Source organism: Meleagris gallopavo, chromosome Z, assembly GCF_905368555.1.
Source record: "Meleagris gallopavo chromosome Z, MGAL_WU_HG_1.1, whole genome shotgun sequence".
Classification (NCBI taxonomy): Eukaryota; Metazoa; Chordata; class Aves; order Galliformes; family Phasianidae; genus Meleagris; species Meleagris gallopavo.
The window spans coordinates 17091277-17108794 of NC_139435.1; the positions used below are offsets into that span (position 1 = coordinate 17091277).

Here is a 17518-nt window from a genome sequence, read left to right on the forward strand (position 1 = left end):
GCCCTCTTCACAATGGACCTCTTCTTCCTCCTTTCCTAGCCAGAAGCAATTTCCAAGTATCTACCATGTGTCCTTCAGCAATAAAGGATTGCTTCTTGGAGCTCCCCATGCTTCAGCCTCAGGACTGAGGTTTCTATTCTCTGTTAAAAGTTCTCCTAGTTAATCTAGTGAGCTGCCAGGGACCAACATATTCCAGGTTCTTTTGATAGTAGCAATGAACTACTGCTCTAGTTCCGACAACATATGCTATCCCCAGAAATTGAATAGAAAAAAGTTCCTTAGAAATTTGGAATCTTCAACTATGACAGAATAGTTAAAAAGCCTCAAACGCATGGACCAGAGTAGAAAAGAACACAGGATGGAGACTGATGATTAAGGTAGCAAGACTCAAACTTTGTAAAGACCAAGCAGGAGCTGGAGGACAGACACAGCTTTAAGTTTATGGCTAGACCTACTATGGCAATATACACTGTACCAAGCTAAGCTTCCTGAAATAGTTACACTGGACTACACTGAACTCACAAGAAAATACAAATCAATCTTCTAGGTTCAAGTCACTTGAAGCCTAGCTTCCAATGGGAACATACAGACAATACACAGTAACATAAATAGCATTCAAGGATCTTGCATTTATTTATCCACATCAGATGGTACAAAATGAGATGAAAAAAAAAACCTGTAAGGAAGAAAATGTGAAACAGGGTAGGAGTATAGTCTGTGACAACTACTTCTTGTCCTGGCACTGGGCACCACTGGAAAGAGCCTGCTCTTCCTTCTTGGTACCCCTCCTTCAGGTATTTATATGCACAAGTGAGATTCATTTGAGCCTCCTCCACTCCAGAAAGAGCAGTCCCAGCTCTCTCAACACCCCCCTGTAGAATAGGTGCTCCACATCTTTCATCACCTCATCAGACCTCTACTGGACTCATTTTGATGTGTTCAGGTATCTCTTATACCAGGGGTACAGAACTGGACATGGGACTCTGATGTGTCCTCGCCAATGGCAAGTACAAGGGAAGGATCTCCTCTCTTGACCTCTGGCAATATTTTACCTACTGTGGCCAAGAACAATATTAGCCTTCTTAGCAGCAAGGGCACATTGCTGACTCATGTTCAGATATCTTTATCTAAACATACAAAAAATATCCTAGCATTTATAGATGAGATAGCCTCTGCTACAGTTGACAGTTGCCAAAATATTTAAGATCAATATTTGAGAAAATAAGCTTCAGAAATGGAAAATACTGTGTTTGTGATTTACTCATAATTTAGGAATCCTTTTCTAATAAAGGATATAGACACAGGTTAGATGACACTTTAGAGAAGTGTCTCAGATTAAGACTATTTCTTAAGTTTTATAGTTGACAGACTCACATTCTTGTTCTCGTTACACACTATATTATCCAGTTCAGAATTGAGAATGTTACTCTCAAAGCTCCAAAAGTTTCTGGTCATGTTTTTAAGAGCAACTTCAAGGCAGCCTAGACTGTCCTAACCTGCTATTTTGTTATCATAACATTAACAGCTTTTGACATTAACCTGCCTCCCCTCTTTAAAAAAAAAAGGAAAGAAAGAAAAATCCGTCTGACAAGGATATTACTCATCCAGCTGCGTGATGAACTTAAAACTGGTATAAGGTAGAAAATAGAAACAAATACCCAACACTGTGAAAGGTAGGATAGGTTGGCCATAGTCTCAGATCAGCTTAAACACCTCACGAAATCTCATTTCTGGCTGGAAGCCACTCTCCTTCCCAGTTTTAAGTAGTTCAAAGTAGTTAAATACTTTTTGTAAACATCCTTTAATCAACCCAATGGTCTCCTTATCACTGGATAGAGATAATGTTCATTTTAGGTTCTGTGACATCTTAAAAGCTTCTGCAAATTGTGGACTCTAGAGCTCTCCATGACACAGAAGTCTTGAAGTTACCTTCAAGAAACTATAAAAATATTCTGGCTTGAATATTAACTAAAAATTTTTGTCATGCTATACCGAGCTTAAAAGCACCACTTAAAAGAAACTGTATTAAATAAAGTCAGAGTGATTTTCAGAACAACTATAGAGAAATATGAAAATAGGATCACTACATGCTGATGGTGATGCTCTGGCACAAGGTAAGCTTTGGCTTTTGAAAAAAAAAAATCCCTAATTCACATCTGAACTGGGGAAAAGAAGTGTCAAACAGGAGTTTAGGCAGTATCGGAAAAAGTCTTCACAGAGCACTGTAAATGCTATCTTCAAAACAAATCATTTATCAGCTACTCATTAAGAAGAGTTACCACAGTATTTCTACATGAGATTATACAACCCCACACCCATGTAAATGGTGTCATTCTGAACTGAACCTCTATGGTCGGTAACCACTATTGCAAGCAAAGAAGAAATGAGATTTTTTCTACTCTTACACATGCATTTGTGCTTTTATTTTCAGCCAAGACAGACATGTTTGCTTTCCTGCTCATTTTGGAATGTAGAATCTAAAGCAAGGCGATATGTGAGAGATTTAAAGAAACTGAGACAGGACAGCCTCATGCTACTAGAGTGAATTTTGGAGCACCTGTAAAAGAAACTTTTCTCTGCAGAAAAGCAATGGTGCTGAAAAAGTTTCTTTAGTGAACAGGTAAGAGACAGGTAGTCAAGAGTTCTAGAGGACAATGTAATGGGAATACAGAAAACTACTACAGAAAGGAGAAAAAAATTAAGAAAAAACCGTTTATAGACTTTTGACTCCTAAAGGTGAAGAATGGACAAAAGAAATCCAAGAAGCTATGTTCAAGATGAGAAGTGAGAGTAGACTCCTTGTGAGGTGTCAGGAACCTTCCCAGAAGATTTAATCTTAATCTCCTATCCCAAGGAATGAAAAATATTTTTATCACCCACACACCAATTATTCTGGTAACACTAGAGGCTGTGCTAGGCTCCAATAACCAATAGAAACATGCTGTAAAGACCAAACTACATTTGAATTTCTGCTACAGACCAGAAATAAGTTTGCAAATGTAGGTGGACTGCATTTTGAATTATTTTCTTATATGCAAATTGCCTCACAGAGAAGACAGATGAGCAGCCTGGATCAGCTAGCAGTACTTTCACTAAGTGACTCCCTCCCCATGCCTTATGCTTTAGTTGACAAACGGCAATGGTGGTGGAGGCATGAGTGAGGCAAAGGAAACTTTACTCTGAGCTATGCCAGCCTAAAAGCAGGACAGCATGTTTTCCAGTCCAGTCATTAACTAGCATTAAACTGCAACTGAATCGATAGTTTCCCTGCATTCAACAATTAACATTAATTCACTTACCTGCATTACACAACGTTTGTCTATCTGATTCATTTTTAAACAAGTGAATTTTATATATATATATACACATATATATATATATATATACACACACACTCTCTTAATTCTGCATTTCACACAATCAACTGATGGCGCAATCAACTTAAAAAAAATAATGATTTTTAGAAGCAATTGTTGGGAGTGTAAAAACCCACAGCTGTCTTCCCTGTGAGCATTTAGTGAAGTACAAATATAGAAGTAAGAAGAGCTAAGATACATTACTCTCTCATCTCTACGCTGTTCTATTCACTGCAAGGAAAACCAAGTGGCTCAAGTGATCGTGTATGAGGACACAAGCAACGCACTGTGCCCTGGATTCTGCTTCTGGTTGGCAGGTGGAGGAGGTCCAAGCTAAGCAAGCCCAGAGACAACCACATATCAGCAGATCACCCAGCAGGGAGAGGCAAGTTTGTTATAACTGACACCTGACAAAGAATAAAGACCAACATATTAATTGCTAAAAGTGGAGAAAAAAAAAATTAAGAGTGGGAAAAGGAAACATCAGTAGCTTTGTGCATTGCAGTACTCAAAGGAAGTGAGCTGCAGCCAGAACAAGGGAGAACGAGTTCTCCCACTATAACTCTTCCTACTCAGCTGAAATTAAATATTTATCATGTACTATGTGACCTATTAAAGGCTTTGATTGTATTGTATAGAAAATTTAAAAGCCCATAGGTATAAAACCACATACATAGTCCCTAAGATCAAGATCTTCTACAAACAATCTACCTAAAGTAATACGCTTACAAACAGTGAACACAATACAGCAAAAGAAACTGAAATGTCAAATTTGGCTGTTGGCAAGACAGGGAGGATTTTTTTATTTTTTTTTTTTAAAGTTGCAGTTCACGTGAACTTCAAGTGTCATTTAAGACCAGCTTTTTAAACTCCAGAAGTTGTAACTATTTTTCCATTTTAATCTTTGTTTTGAGGAAGCTAACAGCAAGAGGCTTTCAGATGATTTCACGTACATCCTGATCTAAAATACCATTCAGTCTCTAGAAAACAGGAAATTATTTAATTTAGAATATAAACACTCTTTTCCTCATGAAGCTTACAATCATAATGTTTAAACATGCTCTAACAAACTACAATTCTACAGTGGCAGTGCTACAAAGGGACTTGGTATTCCCATAAAATTGTATACTTTGTCACTGTACTTCACACATACACGGTGCTGCATGCCATTCTGCTTATAATGAATATTTCTAGGCATTGAGCTTCTTGTTGTTCTGTTGTTGTTGTTTTTCTTCTTCCATTGTTCTCTTAATACCCATGGAGCATGTAGCTACTTTGAAAACAAACTCTGTATTAAGCTAGAACTAAATAGAATTAAGAAAGGAAAAGTAACCAATAGCATTCTATATACTTTTGGGTTATCAGAGCATTTGCTCTGTATTGGTTCAGAACACAATATTGATTTAACCATCCATGTAATACTGCTCTTGATTCTTGAATGATTAATACTGCCACAGTGCAGAGAAATCTTCCAGTGCTCATAAGAGTACAGGAGTAGCTTCCCAGTTCTGGTGAAAAATCACCACTGTTTTATCTGTGATCTGTGAAAGTTTCCACACATTATTGATTAATGATTAGCATTAATGATTGCATTTTCCATGTCTGATGGCTGGAACCCTAAGATTAAGGAAGCGATAAGAAGCAAGCATACAAATAAATAACTGTACTTCTATTTCCCAGGAATCTCATTAGCTCTGGAGCAAGCCACCACACTGGGCTGGAATATTTTAACAGGATAACAGCACTGCAGTATAGACTCACTAAAGACTTTGATTTCACTGACTCAGGAAAATGCTACAGAGCTCACTCAAGAAACACAGGTAAATACACATGGAATATACTGCCTGAGAAGTCATTTTGGGGTATTTAATAGAGAACAGTTCCTGAATGAAGCTACTTTCTCACCACACTACCTGCCAAAACAGCTCCATCAGCTTAACGTAATCTGAATCCACTGCCTTTTGGATACCTGAAAGTAGGGAAGCTAGAGTTATAGATACATATGTGTTCTTTAACATCCCAGTATTCAATTATCTAAGAATCAGTAACAGGTTTACTACAAGCAGCAACAAAAAGACCAAGTTACAGACGGATAAGAATACATAACATAAGATTGAGGGAGAAAAATCCCAGTTATTCAAAAAGAAAGGAAGACATTGAAATGCTGAAATTTGTTAGTCACCTCTATACTTAGAGAAAAGACTGGTTAACGGTATGCTTCAGTACAGCTCCTGCTTTCTTCTTCCTTAGGAAAGGATCAGGTAGCAAAGAGCTGTGACCCTTTCTTCTATACCAGGGAGGGCTAGCTAACATCTCAAAGCCACCTCACAAAATCTGTTTTATGTGATTATTTCCCAATAGGGACAAGCTTCCTCTTGCAGGGCAGGGGTGGGAAGGGGGGAGAAAAAGGTGGATACAGGATAGGGAAGAGCCCATCTCCCATTCAAGAGCAGACATAGCAGTAACCAAGCCCATACCAACAAACCCCTGACAGAGTTCACCGCCACCTTTCTATGGTAATATATTTTTTACCAATTAGCTTCTAAATTTGAAAAAAAAAAAAAAAAAAAAACAGTACTGAACAAAATATTTCCCTTTCTCTACCATCCAAAGTGAGTCAGTTTTGCTGTTTAAATTCTCCTGATCTAGTTTGGGAAGCAGTACTCAGTTGTCTGGCATAAGTCTAAGTTAGTCAGACATCACAGCTTTACTTGATCTTTGGATCTTGTCAGCATGATTGTGTTCCTACATACTACTAAGCATCAACAGTTCAACCAATATTTTGTCCCCTTAGACCAGGGCTGTGACTATGCAGATGCCAAACAAAGGTGCTTTTCATTAGTATAGCTCATGTGATCTAAGTCTTTAGAGTCATGTCAATGTGTTGAATCAGCACAAGCTTGCACCAGAGCAGCTATAAGATGAGGTAGGATCACTTCTACAATGAGGGATGTAATATTTCATAATTTAGCTGTAGCGCAGCATTTCAGGAACACACCAGGATTCCAGCATTTGCCAAGAAGCATCTTCCTCTGCTCTGCCAAGAATGAAGAGTACAGCACTAAGTTCAAGATCAGGTTCACAGGAAGTCACTGGAAGGTGAATCAGGATTTACATGGTGCTGCTAGAGGCAAGTGCAAGAACTTCTCTTGTGAGAACAGGTTAGCCAGAGGACAAGATAACACTTAACAGCAACACCTGGCAAAGCAAGAACCTGGCACTGGCTTTGAAGCGTTCATTAACTAGTCATGTTCTAACTGGGAGCCATTCCGTAAAATTCCAAGCAAGACAGAGAGGATCTCCATGTCAAGTACCAAGGAACAGCATCTCAACTGGAAAACTCGGTCTTATGTGTTGAAGAAAGCACTGTGTGAGAGGGAAGGCTTTCCGAGTTTTAGGTGACAAATGTGTTTCCAAGGAACTTAAAGAGTCCTACTGAACACCATCCTGCGGTACTCAGCGGACAGTGTCATTTGAAGAGAAGTGTTCTTTGACACAAATCTGCTATGGCTTAACTACGAACTTATCCACTAGAGGAAAAAAAAGAAAGGTTAAGCATATACATGATGTGGAAAATAAGAATGGTGACCCATGTATCTGTGAGTCATAAGAAAGAGGGGAGGATGTTTTATTGAAACTAGGGCAATCAATCAGGAAGTTCTAACCCACATAGAAGCAGGCCTTTCTTCACTGAACAGCAACACCTTGCTGTCTTGCACAACGTTGCCTCCACCAACAAATGCTCTCAGAACAGAATAACAGTATTTAAATCAAGAACATTGTACAGGGAGCACAGAATAGTCCAGCCATCTATCTTCCCTGCAACACATGTGAAAGCAAATACGCCTGCTCTATGTGCATGTTTGATATTTATCATATTGCCCTGTATCACAGCATATCCCTGTAATCTAAGTAGTCAACGTTTAGAGAAAAAGAAAGCCATGTAACCAGTTTGTATTTTATTTTTGTTCATATGTTCTTTTTTAGAAGAATAGAATTTTTCCTTCTCTTACTCAAATGAACTTAAAAGTAGTTTTGGGACATCAAATTAAGACTGCCACCATCTCATCTTTCCCACCACAGCAGCCTACAGATCCCTTCTCTTTTTGTATTTACTACTTGCAGTATAGGGAGCGTAAGTATTTGAGAAGCAGAAAATCCCACTGCAAAAGAACAATTAGGCAGCAGGTAAGCTTTCATTGCCATCTTGAAACCACCAAGTACTTAAGTAGCTCAGCACTATTTTCAGCCTACTGCAGAAGGATCAGAAGAGTAAAGGTCTAAACAATTTTTTTTTTTTTTTAATTAATGTTTCCTAATTTTAGGTTTACATATTCTTACATTACAGCAGCAAACATCTGACAAGTACACAGCTTGCTAACAAAAGCTATAGGATCACTGACAAATCAAGAAAGAGGATGAGAAACAGTTCTGTTGAACCTGATCCTTGCAGTGAAGTTGAACAAGAATTGCACCAAACAGACTTGAATTGAGTTGTCCTAGAGTCTAACTTCACAGAGAATGTTTTCCTTACTTCCTAGTCACCTCTGCAGAAATTAATTATAAATTAATTACATTTTTTCCCAATACTAGCCTGACTTACACCTAATGAATTTGATCTAAAAGTAAACATACTTAATACTCTCTCACTCACTCTGGGATGATTCCCAACTTTGTTCTTAAGGTTTTTTCTAGCTGCCTTAACAAGGCTAATAAAAAAATCAAGTAGCCCTGTTGAAGACATCAAAACCTAACCAAAATTCATTCTTATAAGCTATTATTTATCCTTGTGAACATATAATAAACAAGAAATAGCCCAACTCTCAATATCGGTGTAAAACAGCTTTACTGCTTAAACTGAATTAAAGTCCTAGACACATCTGTGCAGTGCCATATGAAATGTCTTTCCATCAATAAAATAAGAATGAACATGCAGTAAACCTTATCATGCAGGAGAAAGAAGCTCTGTTGCCCTGGCCATTATGCTCTCCAGAGAACAGAGTAGCTACTGACTGATGTCTACTGGATCAGAGCAAGGGAACTTCCCCCAGCACTACTGCAGACCTTTGTGCAGCCATGCAGCACACACACAGCCAGCAGTGCAGCACACAGCCTCCTCACTGCTCTTCCTCTAAAAGCAAGCACTGCAGAAGTCTGCAGTTTATGTGTTTTTTTGTTGTTGTTTTGTTTGGTTTTTTTTTTTTTAGATAATGGTTTGATGCTTATCAAGGAAAAACGAATATTCTGTTAAGAATAACCTAAGATCACCTTCCCAGAATTCTCTCTCTTACCAGGTGGAAAGGTGGACAGGGAGGGAGCTTCCTTTAAGGCCAGTTAAGAGCTGAACTCTGTTTCAGTTTGGTTGCCTGAAACAACTTAAGACCAATGGCTTGACATTACATTAACCAGGAGACTCTAACCTGCTCTTCTTTTATGACCTGAACTTAGCAATTTCCTGTTTTTGTTTTTTTTTTTGTTTGTTTGTTTTTGTTTTTTGTTTTTAATCTCTTCCCTTCTGGAACATTCATGCTCTAAAATGTTGGGAAAGTTGAACCTGTGCAAGGAATGGTTGGAAGAACGAGTCACATAACATACAGCCAGTCATCTGCATTCACAGTGACCTCACGAGTCTGGTCACCATTACTTGAAGTGATATCCTTGTTTTTTCTGTCCTGCACTGCCAAGACAACAGAGTTACTGTTTTTCTTACCCATCTTCACTGACAAAGCAGAGGGTGGGAGAAGGACAAGAAGAGAAGAGGCAAGCCAAACTGCTCATTAGTAAGTTACCTCAGAGTCACAAGCACAGCACTGGCAGCCCTCTGGCCCTCTGCAAGGCAGAAGAGGCTATTACACCCAGACAAAGCTCCGTCCTTTATTAAAGCTGGTTTACTACACAGTTGAAGAAGTTTCCTCTTAGAGGCTTTACGGTCTCTGGTGGAGATACTATGTATCAGGTTAGCCGCAAGACACTTTATCTGGGCAGTTACGTATGCCATTCGATCAGTTATCAAAATGCGTGAGTAGGGAAGGGCAAAGTAGGATGAAAAGAAACCAGTTTTCTTATACTGAAAAATTAAAACAGATCCCCCTCTCTAGATGCACAGGCTTAAACCCCTGTGGGGTTCTAAGGACCCTCCCCAGAGTTACGCGGGAGCCAAAGAGAAGAAGAAGAGAAAAGAACTCAGTCCTTTATCTAGAATCTAACCAATTCCTTCATTTCTATTACTGTGTCCCAAACGGAATTTCACTGAAACCTGTTACTTCAATATGTTTAAAGTCGAAAATGTCAAGGTGCTTCACACTGAAGCACACCTCCACTACTAAGGAAGCAGGGAGGAAAAAACTTCTCCTGTCAACCATTTTATCATTGAATGCCATTTAGTTCCTTCAAATAGGAAGACTGACAACCTGTATATAATATCTATCACCAGCCTAAGCAAGTAAGAACATGGCTCATATGTTTTATACTGATGCTAGAGATATCTCCAAGCAAGACACTTAATGAACCAGACCTGTCTGAACACGACAAGAGCAAGTCCAGCTTTGTCACTGAAGTGCAGAAGTCTTTTGATTACGAAGTGAAGATTAAGAAAAAAAAAAAGAAGAAGGAAAAAAAAAGAAAAAAACATCACCACCTTATGAATGCTTCCCCCAAGTCACCAAGAAGAGCAGTCTGTCGACAAAAAGATGCTTCCCTGGCCCCCAACACCCAAAGTTCCAGGAGTCACAGCACTGCAAATCCCCTACACTGATCAATAATCAACGTCACTGCTCGTACCGTGTGATTATAGAGAAGAGAACGACAACTGACAGGTCAGAGTTGTGGTTCTAAGAGGGAAGGAAGAGACAGACGGACAGAGACAAGAGAGCAGGATGCCGTTCTCTGGGCCAGCTCGGGGAAGCTGCGGCAGCGCTGCGGTCCAACACCTGAGCGCAGCCCCACACCAAAGCCCTGCCTCACGCCGGCTGCTCAGCGACGTGAGCACAGACAGCTCGGACCAACGCAGTTCAGACCTCCTCCGTCCCTCTGAGTAAGTATGCAACTCAGACCTTGAAGCGACGCGAATCCTCGCTGCACAACACCTGATGTGGGCTTCAGACAACAATCCGAGAAGTCTCCCCGACGCTGTCCCTGGCTCGTCATTCCGGGCAGCTCCGAGGCTCCTCCGGTCTCGGGCCGCAGACCCCTCACCTCCCTCCCCGCAGGGAGCTTCGCCGCAGCCGGCTGGCCAGCCAGCCTGCGAGGTGTGGGAGAACAAAAGGAAGGAGCTGCCGACACTCTTGAACCCTCACCCAGCCCTGACCACTAGCAGCCTGCCGCCCTGCCTGCCGCTTCCACTGGGACACGACCCTGCCGGGACGAGAGCCGGGGACGGCTGGAGGCAGCCAGTGACCAGATTCCTGCGCGCTGTCCGGTGGCAGTGAAGTGAGGAGGAGGAAGGAGCGGAGCGGACAGAAGCGGAGGGAAGAGGCGCGGGGCGGCGGGAGGGAGCGCCGTGCATGCGGCCAGCGCGGGACCGTGCGGGAGGCAGCACCGCGGGGCACGGAGCGCCCTTGCCCCCGCCCGACGTCAGGCCCGGGGTCCCGCGCCCGCTGACCTACCCAGCACCACGCAGACCACGTCCAGCGCCACGAAGGGCAGCCGCGTCCTGTCAAACATGCTTGCGGCGCGCGGCGGCTCCTCCTCACACGGTGACAGCCGGAGCCCGAGGGGCGGGAGCGGAGCGGAGGCGGGCAGGGAAGCTCAGCCGCGCCCGAGACGATGGCGCCCGCCCCCCGCCGCCCTGCACCCGCACTGCGCTACTGCCTCCACTGCGGCGCCCACCGCACTTTAAGGGAGGCGGCGGGGGGAGGGGGCGAGGTCGGACGGAGGGGAGGCGGGAGCGGAGGAGCACCGCCCGGCCCCCACCCGCGGCCGGCACACCCCGCACGGCAGACGCTGCCAAGGCGCCGACCCTGCCCGCCGATGGCGCCCGCTCCGCCCCGCGGAGCCGCCGTGTGGGGCGCGGAGCCCCTCCTCCGTGCGGAGGGCGGGCGGGAGGACGGGGCGGGGCCTGCGGCTCCGGAGTGCGCGGCCCGCCTCGCCTCGCCTCGCCTCGGGCGGCCGCCGTCACTCGCGGCTCCTCCGGCGCAGCGCGGCGCGGCAGTTCTCCCGGCGCTGTGACGGGCGTTGAGGCGGGCGAGGAGTGCCGGGGCAGCACCGACACCCTCCGTGCCCCGCGGGAGGGGATGAGCGAGGGCCTGACGCCACGGGGGCACGGCGGGGTCCCTGCAATCTGAAGGGAGCCTTGTCACCTGCCGACGGGAAAGGTGAAAGGGAAAATCACGCAGGAATAGAGAATACCCAATCTTCGGCGCAACTCGCACTTCGTTCCTCACGAAAAGCTTTTACTCTGAAAAAGCAGTGACCCAGATTGTAAGTGTCCTAATGCCCACTTGTTGTAGAAGCGCTTGCCACACAGCAGCATGGTTCCCACCAGCGCTGGTGGTGCTCGGTGTGAGGCAGGCTCCTCTCTGAGGCGTGTGGCACTTCCAGCATCGGGCATGACATTTTCTGCCCTCTCATCTATTTCATCTCCAAGTTCTGCAGACTGTTTGGGTCATAGGCTGAGGAACAGATTTAGGGGATCAGCGAGAGCAACAAGGACTTGAGATGGAAATGTCCGTCAGCGTGCGTATCTCCAACTCGAGCAGTGTCTGAATACGTTACATAAGCAGTTCTCCACGGAGAATCTATATATAAAGTTCTGTACAGCAGCATATGAAAGACTTCTTGGTTTTACCTCAACATCCAAGAAGTAAGACAGCTAGAAATCTCATACTGTGTGCCTCCAGAAATCACAAATTCCCTTGTTTTCTTTCACAAGTGCAGCATTATTGACAGAAGTGACAGAATCAATCAGTCATAGAATGACTTAGGAGGGAGGGGACCTTAAAGTACATCCAGTTCCAATCCCTCTGCCATGGGCAGGGCTGACCCCCACCAGATCTGGTTGCCCCCAGCACCGTCCAACCTGGCCATGAATGCCTTCAGGGACAGGGCATCCACAACTTCTCTGAGTGCCTCACTGCCCTCCGAACTTCTAGTCTATCATTTTCCTTTGCAAGCACTCTATGGTTCTCACAAGGCAGAAGCTCCAGAGTTGTCTGGAAATACAGAACATCACCATGAGCTGCAGCACAGCCAGGCAGGGGCGAGACTTAGGTCTGTTTGTGAGTGCTCCTGAAGGGAGCATTCAGCCTGCTCTTCACACAGGGGGATTATCTGTGAGATGTGCTGGTCCTGAATGTAGCAAGAGGAAACTTCCCCAAAATCGCAAGACTTTTGGGTGGAGGGAAAAAAAAAAAAGGAAAAAAAAAGTGGGAAAAAAAACAACAATGCAAATGTTCCATGCACAACTGCTGTAGTTGCTTACTTCAGCCCCAAAGCATTATGCTAATCTTTCTCAAACCAAACACCAAACAATTCTCCCAACCCACACCCCTGTTCAGTAAATTAGAGACCAAAGACATCACACCGGCTAATTTAAGTGGAACACTTCCCAGAAGATGGTATGCTACAGTCATGACACTTAAAACACCTGAAAATTGAGCTGTAGAAGCACAGCATTCCCAAGCAAAGGAATTAATCATGTTTTACTGCCGCGCAGTTTCTACATCTCTGTTTTATCCCTGAGACAGCTTGCCTGAGGGAAGAGCAAGTCTTCTGACAGAATTCAGGGACAAAATTGGTCACAAAGTTCCTCTCCAAACTTTCCATTGCACAAGGGATATGTTCCTTGCTGTTGCAACCATTTTCCCACCACTGGGCTGGCGGATGTCCTGGAAACCCCCAGCTGAGCAGAGTGTAGGGATCAGGTCAGCCCTGCATTGTACCAAGCATTCAGAAAGCTTTTCTGCGCCTTCCTCTGTGGCTAACTACCAGTGATGCAAACACACCAACACAAGCCCTTCCAGACCAAACAAATAATTGCATATGTTGTGTTAGTGCAAGTACTGTATCCCTGAGCGGCTGATTATTTTACACTAAAAGAATGACGTGTGTAAAAGTAAAATAATAAAAAAGAAAAGCTTAATTACCCTTTAACATAAAATATATCTCTCAACAACAGCATTCAGAATAGCACATGCCTGTCCCTAGCAGCAAGGCTCCTGGATATCTACCATTCTGTCCACTGGTGTCAAGCCACCACTGGTGTCGGAGCAGATCTGCCCATATGTTTGACAAGGTTTGTGTTAAAGAACATTTTTGAGCTGGGATATGAGTAAAATAAAAGCAACAGACAATGGTCAAAAGTAATATTTTATCCCTTCATTAAATAGTTGAGTATTATTATCTTGCATTTAGACTCTCCGAAATATCTTAACCTCCCACTTCTCGTTTGGTAAGCTTATTTCATTCTTTTATTTCCCTTTTCCTTTAATTGAGAGAACCCTAAAGTCAAGTTAATGCCCTGTTCATTTCTACACCTTCTCCTGGTTTTTCCAGAAATCACAAATCTTCAGTATTTTGCCAATCCTCCTTAAAAGTTTTGTGTATGCTAGGATTAAATCCTCAGGAAGTTTGTCATTAGCCTCTAGTAGTACTTGTATGCTAATTGAGTAGTACCGGCCCAACAGGGCCCTTAACTGCAATTAACATTCATATAGAACAGTAACTAGAGTAAATGAGGGGACTTTCCGAGGCTTATTTCTCTGCAGCTTGATCTGTGTCAGAAGTCAATAGCTCTAAACGAGCTGCTATCGCTCAGGAAGGAGATTGCAGGGTCGTCCTGAATGGTTCTGGGAAGCCATCAGCTCAGTGCTCGACTGAGATCACCGCCTTAGCTGGCGTGTGGGAGCTGCTAGGGAAGAATCTGATAGCAATCCAAACAGTGTCATTACAGCACGTTCCTGAATACCGGCGATCCCACGCCAAAATGCATACAGTTGAAACAGAAAAAGCTCAAGTGAAGTCAAAGGAAGGATTATTAGAATATTTATACAGCGGTATACAAGAAAAACGAAGATAAAAATAGGATTTTTCAACATGGAAAGGAAGATACGGGAGGGTAAAAAGTTTTATAAGATAACCCATACAAGGCTTTATAAGGTACAGATCTAGGAATCATGAGATGTGTAGAGAAGACAAAAACATAGGAAGTATTCACTAATTTGCATCAGATGAGAACTAGTGAGAAGCTAAGTAAGGTGTCAGACAACAGGGCTCCTTGTTAACACTGGAATATTGTGGAATTCATTGCCTCAGGTTGCTGTGGGGCACAACATCACAAAGGGGCCAAAAGGTATGAGGTAAGCTTTTTAGAGGATGGGTCCTCTCCTAAACAGTAATCTCTGTAGTTTAGAAGCGTCAGAACTTCTGAGTTCCTGCATTTATAAAGGTGTGTTGGAAACGAGTGCCACATAGACTGCTTCCTAAACTCCTTAACCACTGCCGCTCGGTGCTGTTAGTCAGTATTGGGCTGCTTGGACGTAATCTGAAACAGGTTTTAGTTAAGCTGAAAGGCAGTCGACGGCTGCAGCATAACACTACAAAACACCAATAATTAGCAGGGATGGAATAGTTTAAACTTGTTAGTAACGCTCTGTTAAGCTGACTTAATTTTGTGTGGTTACCTCTAATTTAACTACCAAAATCCCATTCATGTAGTAAGGCTACAGAAGAGAATCAAGGAAGGAAGCGTGCTGAAGTGGCTCTTCTGAACTCCATTTGTCCAGGAAATGGGATTTTCCCTTAATGAAAAGACACACGGTCCTCACTAGTTCTGGGACCAGGACCCCTGAAGTCAGTTGCCGTGCTTTGCTTATTAAGTTTCAGAAAGAATTTAGATTCCATCAACATAGCTTCACATCTTCTGTTTGGTCTGATCATTTAGTTGTTTTCTTTTCTTTGCTCCCATGTCTCCTGTTTGTTTTTCAGTCAGGGAGCTGTGAGCAATAAAGAATCTTTGTATTCCTAATGAACAAAGCGAGATGACTTTCCTGCATTCTCTCCCTTAAAATTTTTTTCCATTAAATACAGATTATACCAGTCTAGGTACCTCACCCCCAACACCTCTTCTGAGCTCCACTCACTAAAATCTCCTACCCTCAGGCCAATGACACGGGATTGAACATGTATGGTGCTCCACTCTTTCACTTCTGGGAAGTTAGGATCCCTGTAGGAATCTGCACCCTCAACTTTATACTGAAGTCATAACAGCATTTCTGTAAGAGTGATAACACCATTCCTGTACAAATGACAAGTCATTTCTAAATATAAGCCATAGAACTAAGGAATCAAACAGATGTCACCAAACAATCTAATAATTTAAAATTAACATTTGTTCTCAGGTAATGAATGAAAATTAATTAAATCCCAAGTACATACCTTTGTTTATACATATTTTAATAACATATACCATACAGCTTCAGAAGATCATACAGTATATTCCAGAAAAACACTTCAGGCTGTGCCTTACATAAGTTAATTAAACAGGTTAATTAAGCACACAAAAAACAGGTACTGGCACATGACTGCCTACACTATTTATTTGTTAGCTCACAAATATTGTTATAGCTCAGAACTATGTAGCACATTTCCAAATAATTTCTGGGCATGGGTTGGAGTTAGTTACAAGTAAGGGACCATTTCCCATGGCAAGCTTGAACACATGTACCATTTCTGACAAAGAAAATTAGCCATGTGGACATCAGATACAGTGTTACTGGCTGACCTAAGCAACTGTCCCCGTTTGCTCTTTACTGGGTTTTACTGTTTGTTTCAATTTCAAATATTGCTTTGGAGCAATAATGGATTCTAAAGGGAAGAATGTCCTTAGGGCACTCATAAAATGTCCAAGGCTGTCTGAAACTTTTATTAAAAAAAATCTTAATATTATTGCAAGTCAGAGTGATTTAGGAGCTGCAGGATTTGTGTCCTCCAGCTACTGCTTTCCCTTCCCTCTTCTCTTCCTGGTCACACTTTGCAGTTAAACCAGCCACCAAATCAGAAGTACCTCTAGCAGCATTCGGAATCTCAAGAGACAAACTTCAACGGGATACACCAGTTGCACAGTAAAGAACTTTCCAGTGAAGTATCAAAAGCAAACCATTTTGACCCATTACACTCAGCCTCCAACGGCTGTTTTTTTTTATATCTTTGGGTATCCATGCATCAACTTCAACAGACACAGAAATGTGTTAGTGCAGCTCTTTCAGGTACTTCTCCTCAAGTTTCACTGGCTGACCAAAGCTGCACATTTAGAGCACAGCGACGGAAATATCTGCTCCTGTTGCTCATCCCTGCTTGGCCACAGCAGTCACACCTCTTACATTCCATGCATTAAACAGGCAGCAACCCCAGAGCCATTCTGCTCTAAAATGGTTTGGAGCAGCACAAGAAGAAACAAAAGCGGAGAGATGCGAGGAGAAGCAGAGCTGAGTTCATTTCCCAGGCCAGTTGTTTTACTCCTGCTAGTTGGGTGGGCAGCCTTATGCTGCCCCTCCAGCCCTACATGTTCTTGTTTATACTGGAAAATCTTCTGAACAGTAACGGCCCCTTACTATGTGCATTACCTAATACAATGCATTGTGCCTGCAGATGTTACTGCAGTACTCATATTCAGGCAAAATTATGCTCCAAAACTAAAACAAGGCTAATAGAACGCGGATGGCTGTGGGAATATGTTTGCAGAGGGGACCTTTCGCAACATTTCTAGTAATGGCATTATGCTGTTACAGTGTTGCTCCTGTTTGAGATCCACAGACTTGTCTGTTTTTTTTTCTTTTTTTCTTTTTTCTTTTTTTCTTTTTTCTTTTTTCTTTTTTTTTCCCTAGTGCTATTGAACCAAGGGAATTTATTCATAACATTTTGTCATTGTTTTCTTAAGACATTATAAACATTGGACATCATCCCCTGAGCTAATACAACACAATGACAATAGCCTACTACATAAACAACTGCAACTGCAGAAATTAATTACAAGGGGGCTTTGAAGGTGAAATAACAATAGGCAAAATGTCACCAAAAACCTCAAGTTGTTAGAATCAAGTAAAGCAAATAGAAACTCACTTCAACATCAACTGTGGAACATGTTTATTTCTTGCATCCCTGAGCTATTCTTCCCAGAACATAATCAGGATCATTTCCTGCTCAAAATAAAATTAAAGGTGGAGAAG

At 42.6% G+C, this 17518-nt stretch overlaps 1 protein-coding gene across 3 annotated transcripts in view; it reads right to left on the minus strand.

Moving 5' to 3' along the window:
• The window catches only part of PLPP1 (phospholipid phosphatase 1), a 56230-nt gene extending 44866 nt beyond the window's left edge, over positions 1-11364 (minus strand). Inside the window, exon 1 of one of the 3 annotated variants that reach the window (XM_085214038.1) lies at positions 10961-11364. In XM_085214038.1, the coding sequence (XP_085070164.1) occupies positions 10961-11018 (58 nt within the window). In that variant the 5' untranslated portion in view covers positions 11019-11364. Of the gene's footprint in view, positions 1-10408; positions 10518-10960 lie in introns of those variants that run through there. The other 2 variants (XM_085214037.1, XM_085214036.1) reach the window with 2 other exon arrangements.
• Between the last annotated feature and the right edge of the window lie 6154 nt (positions 11365-17518).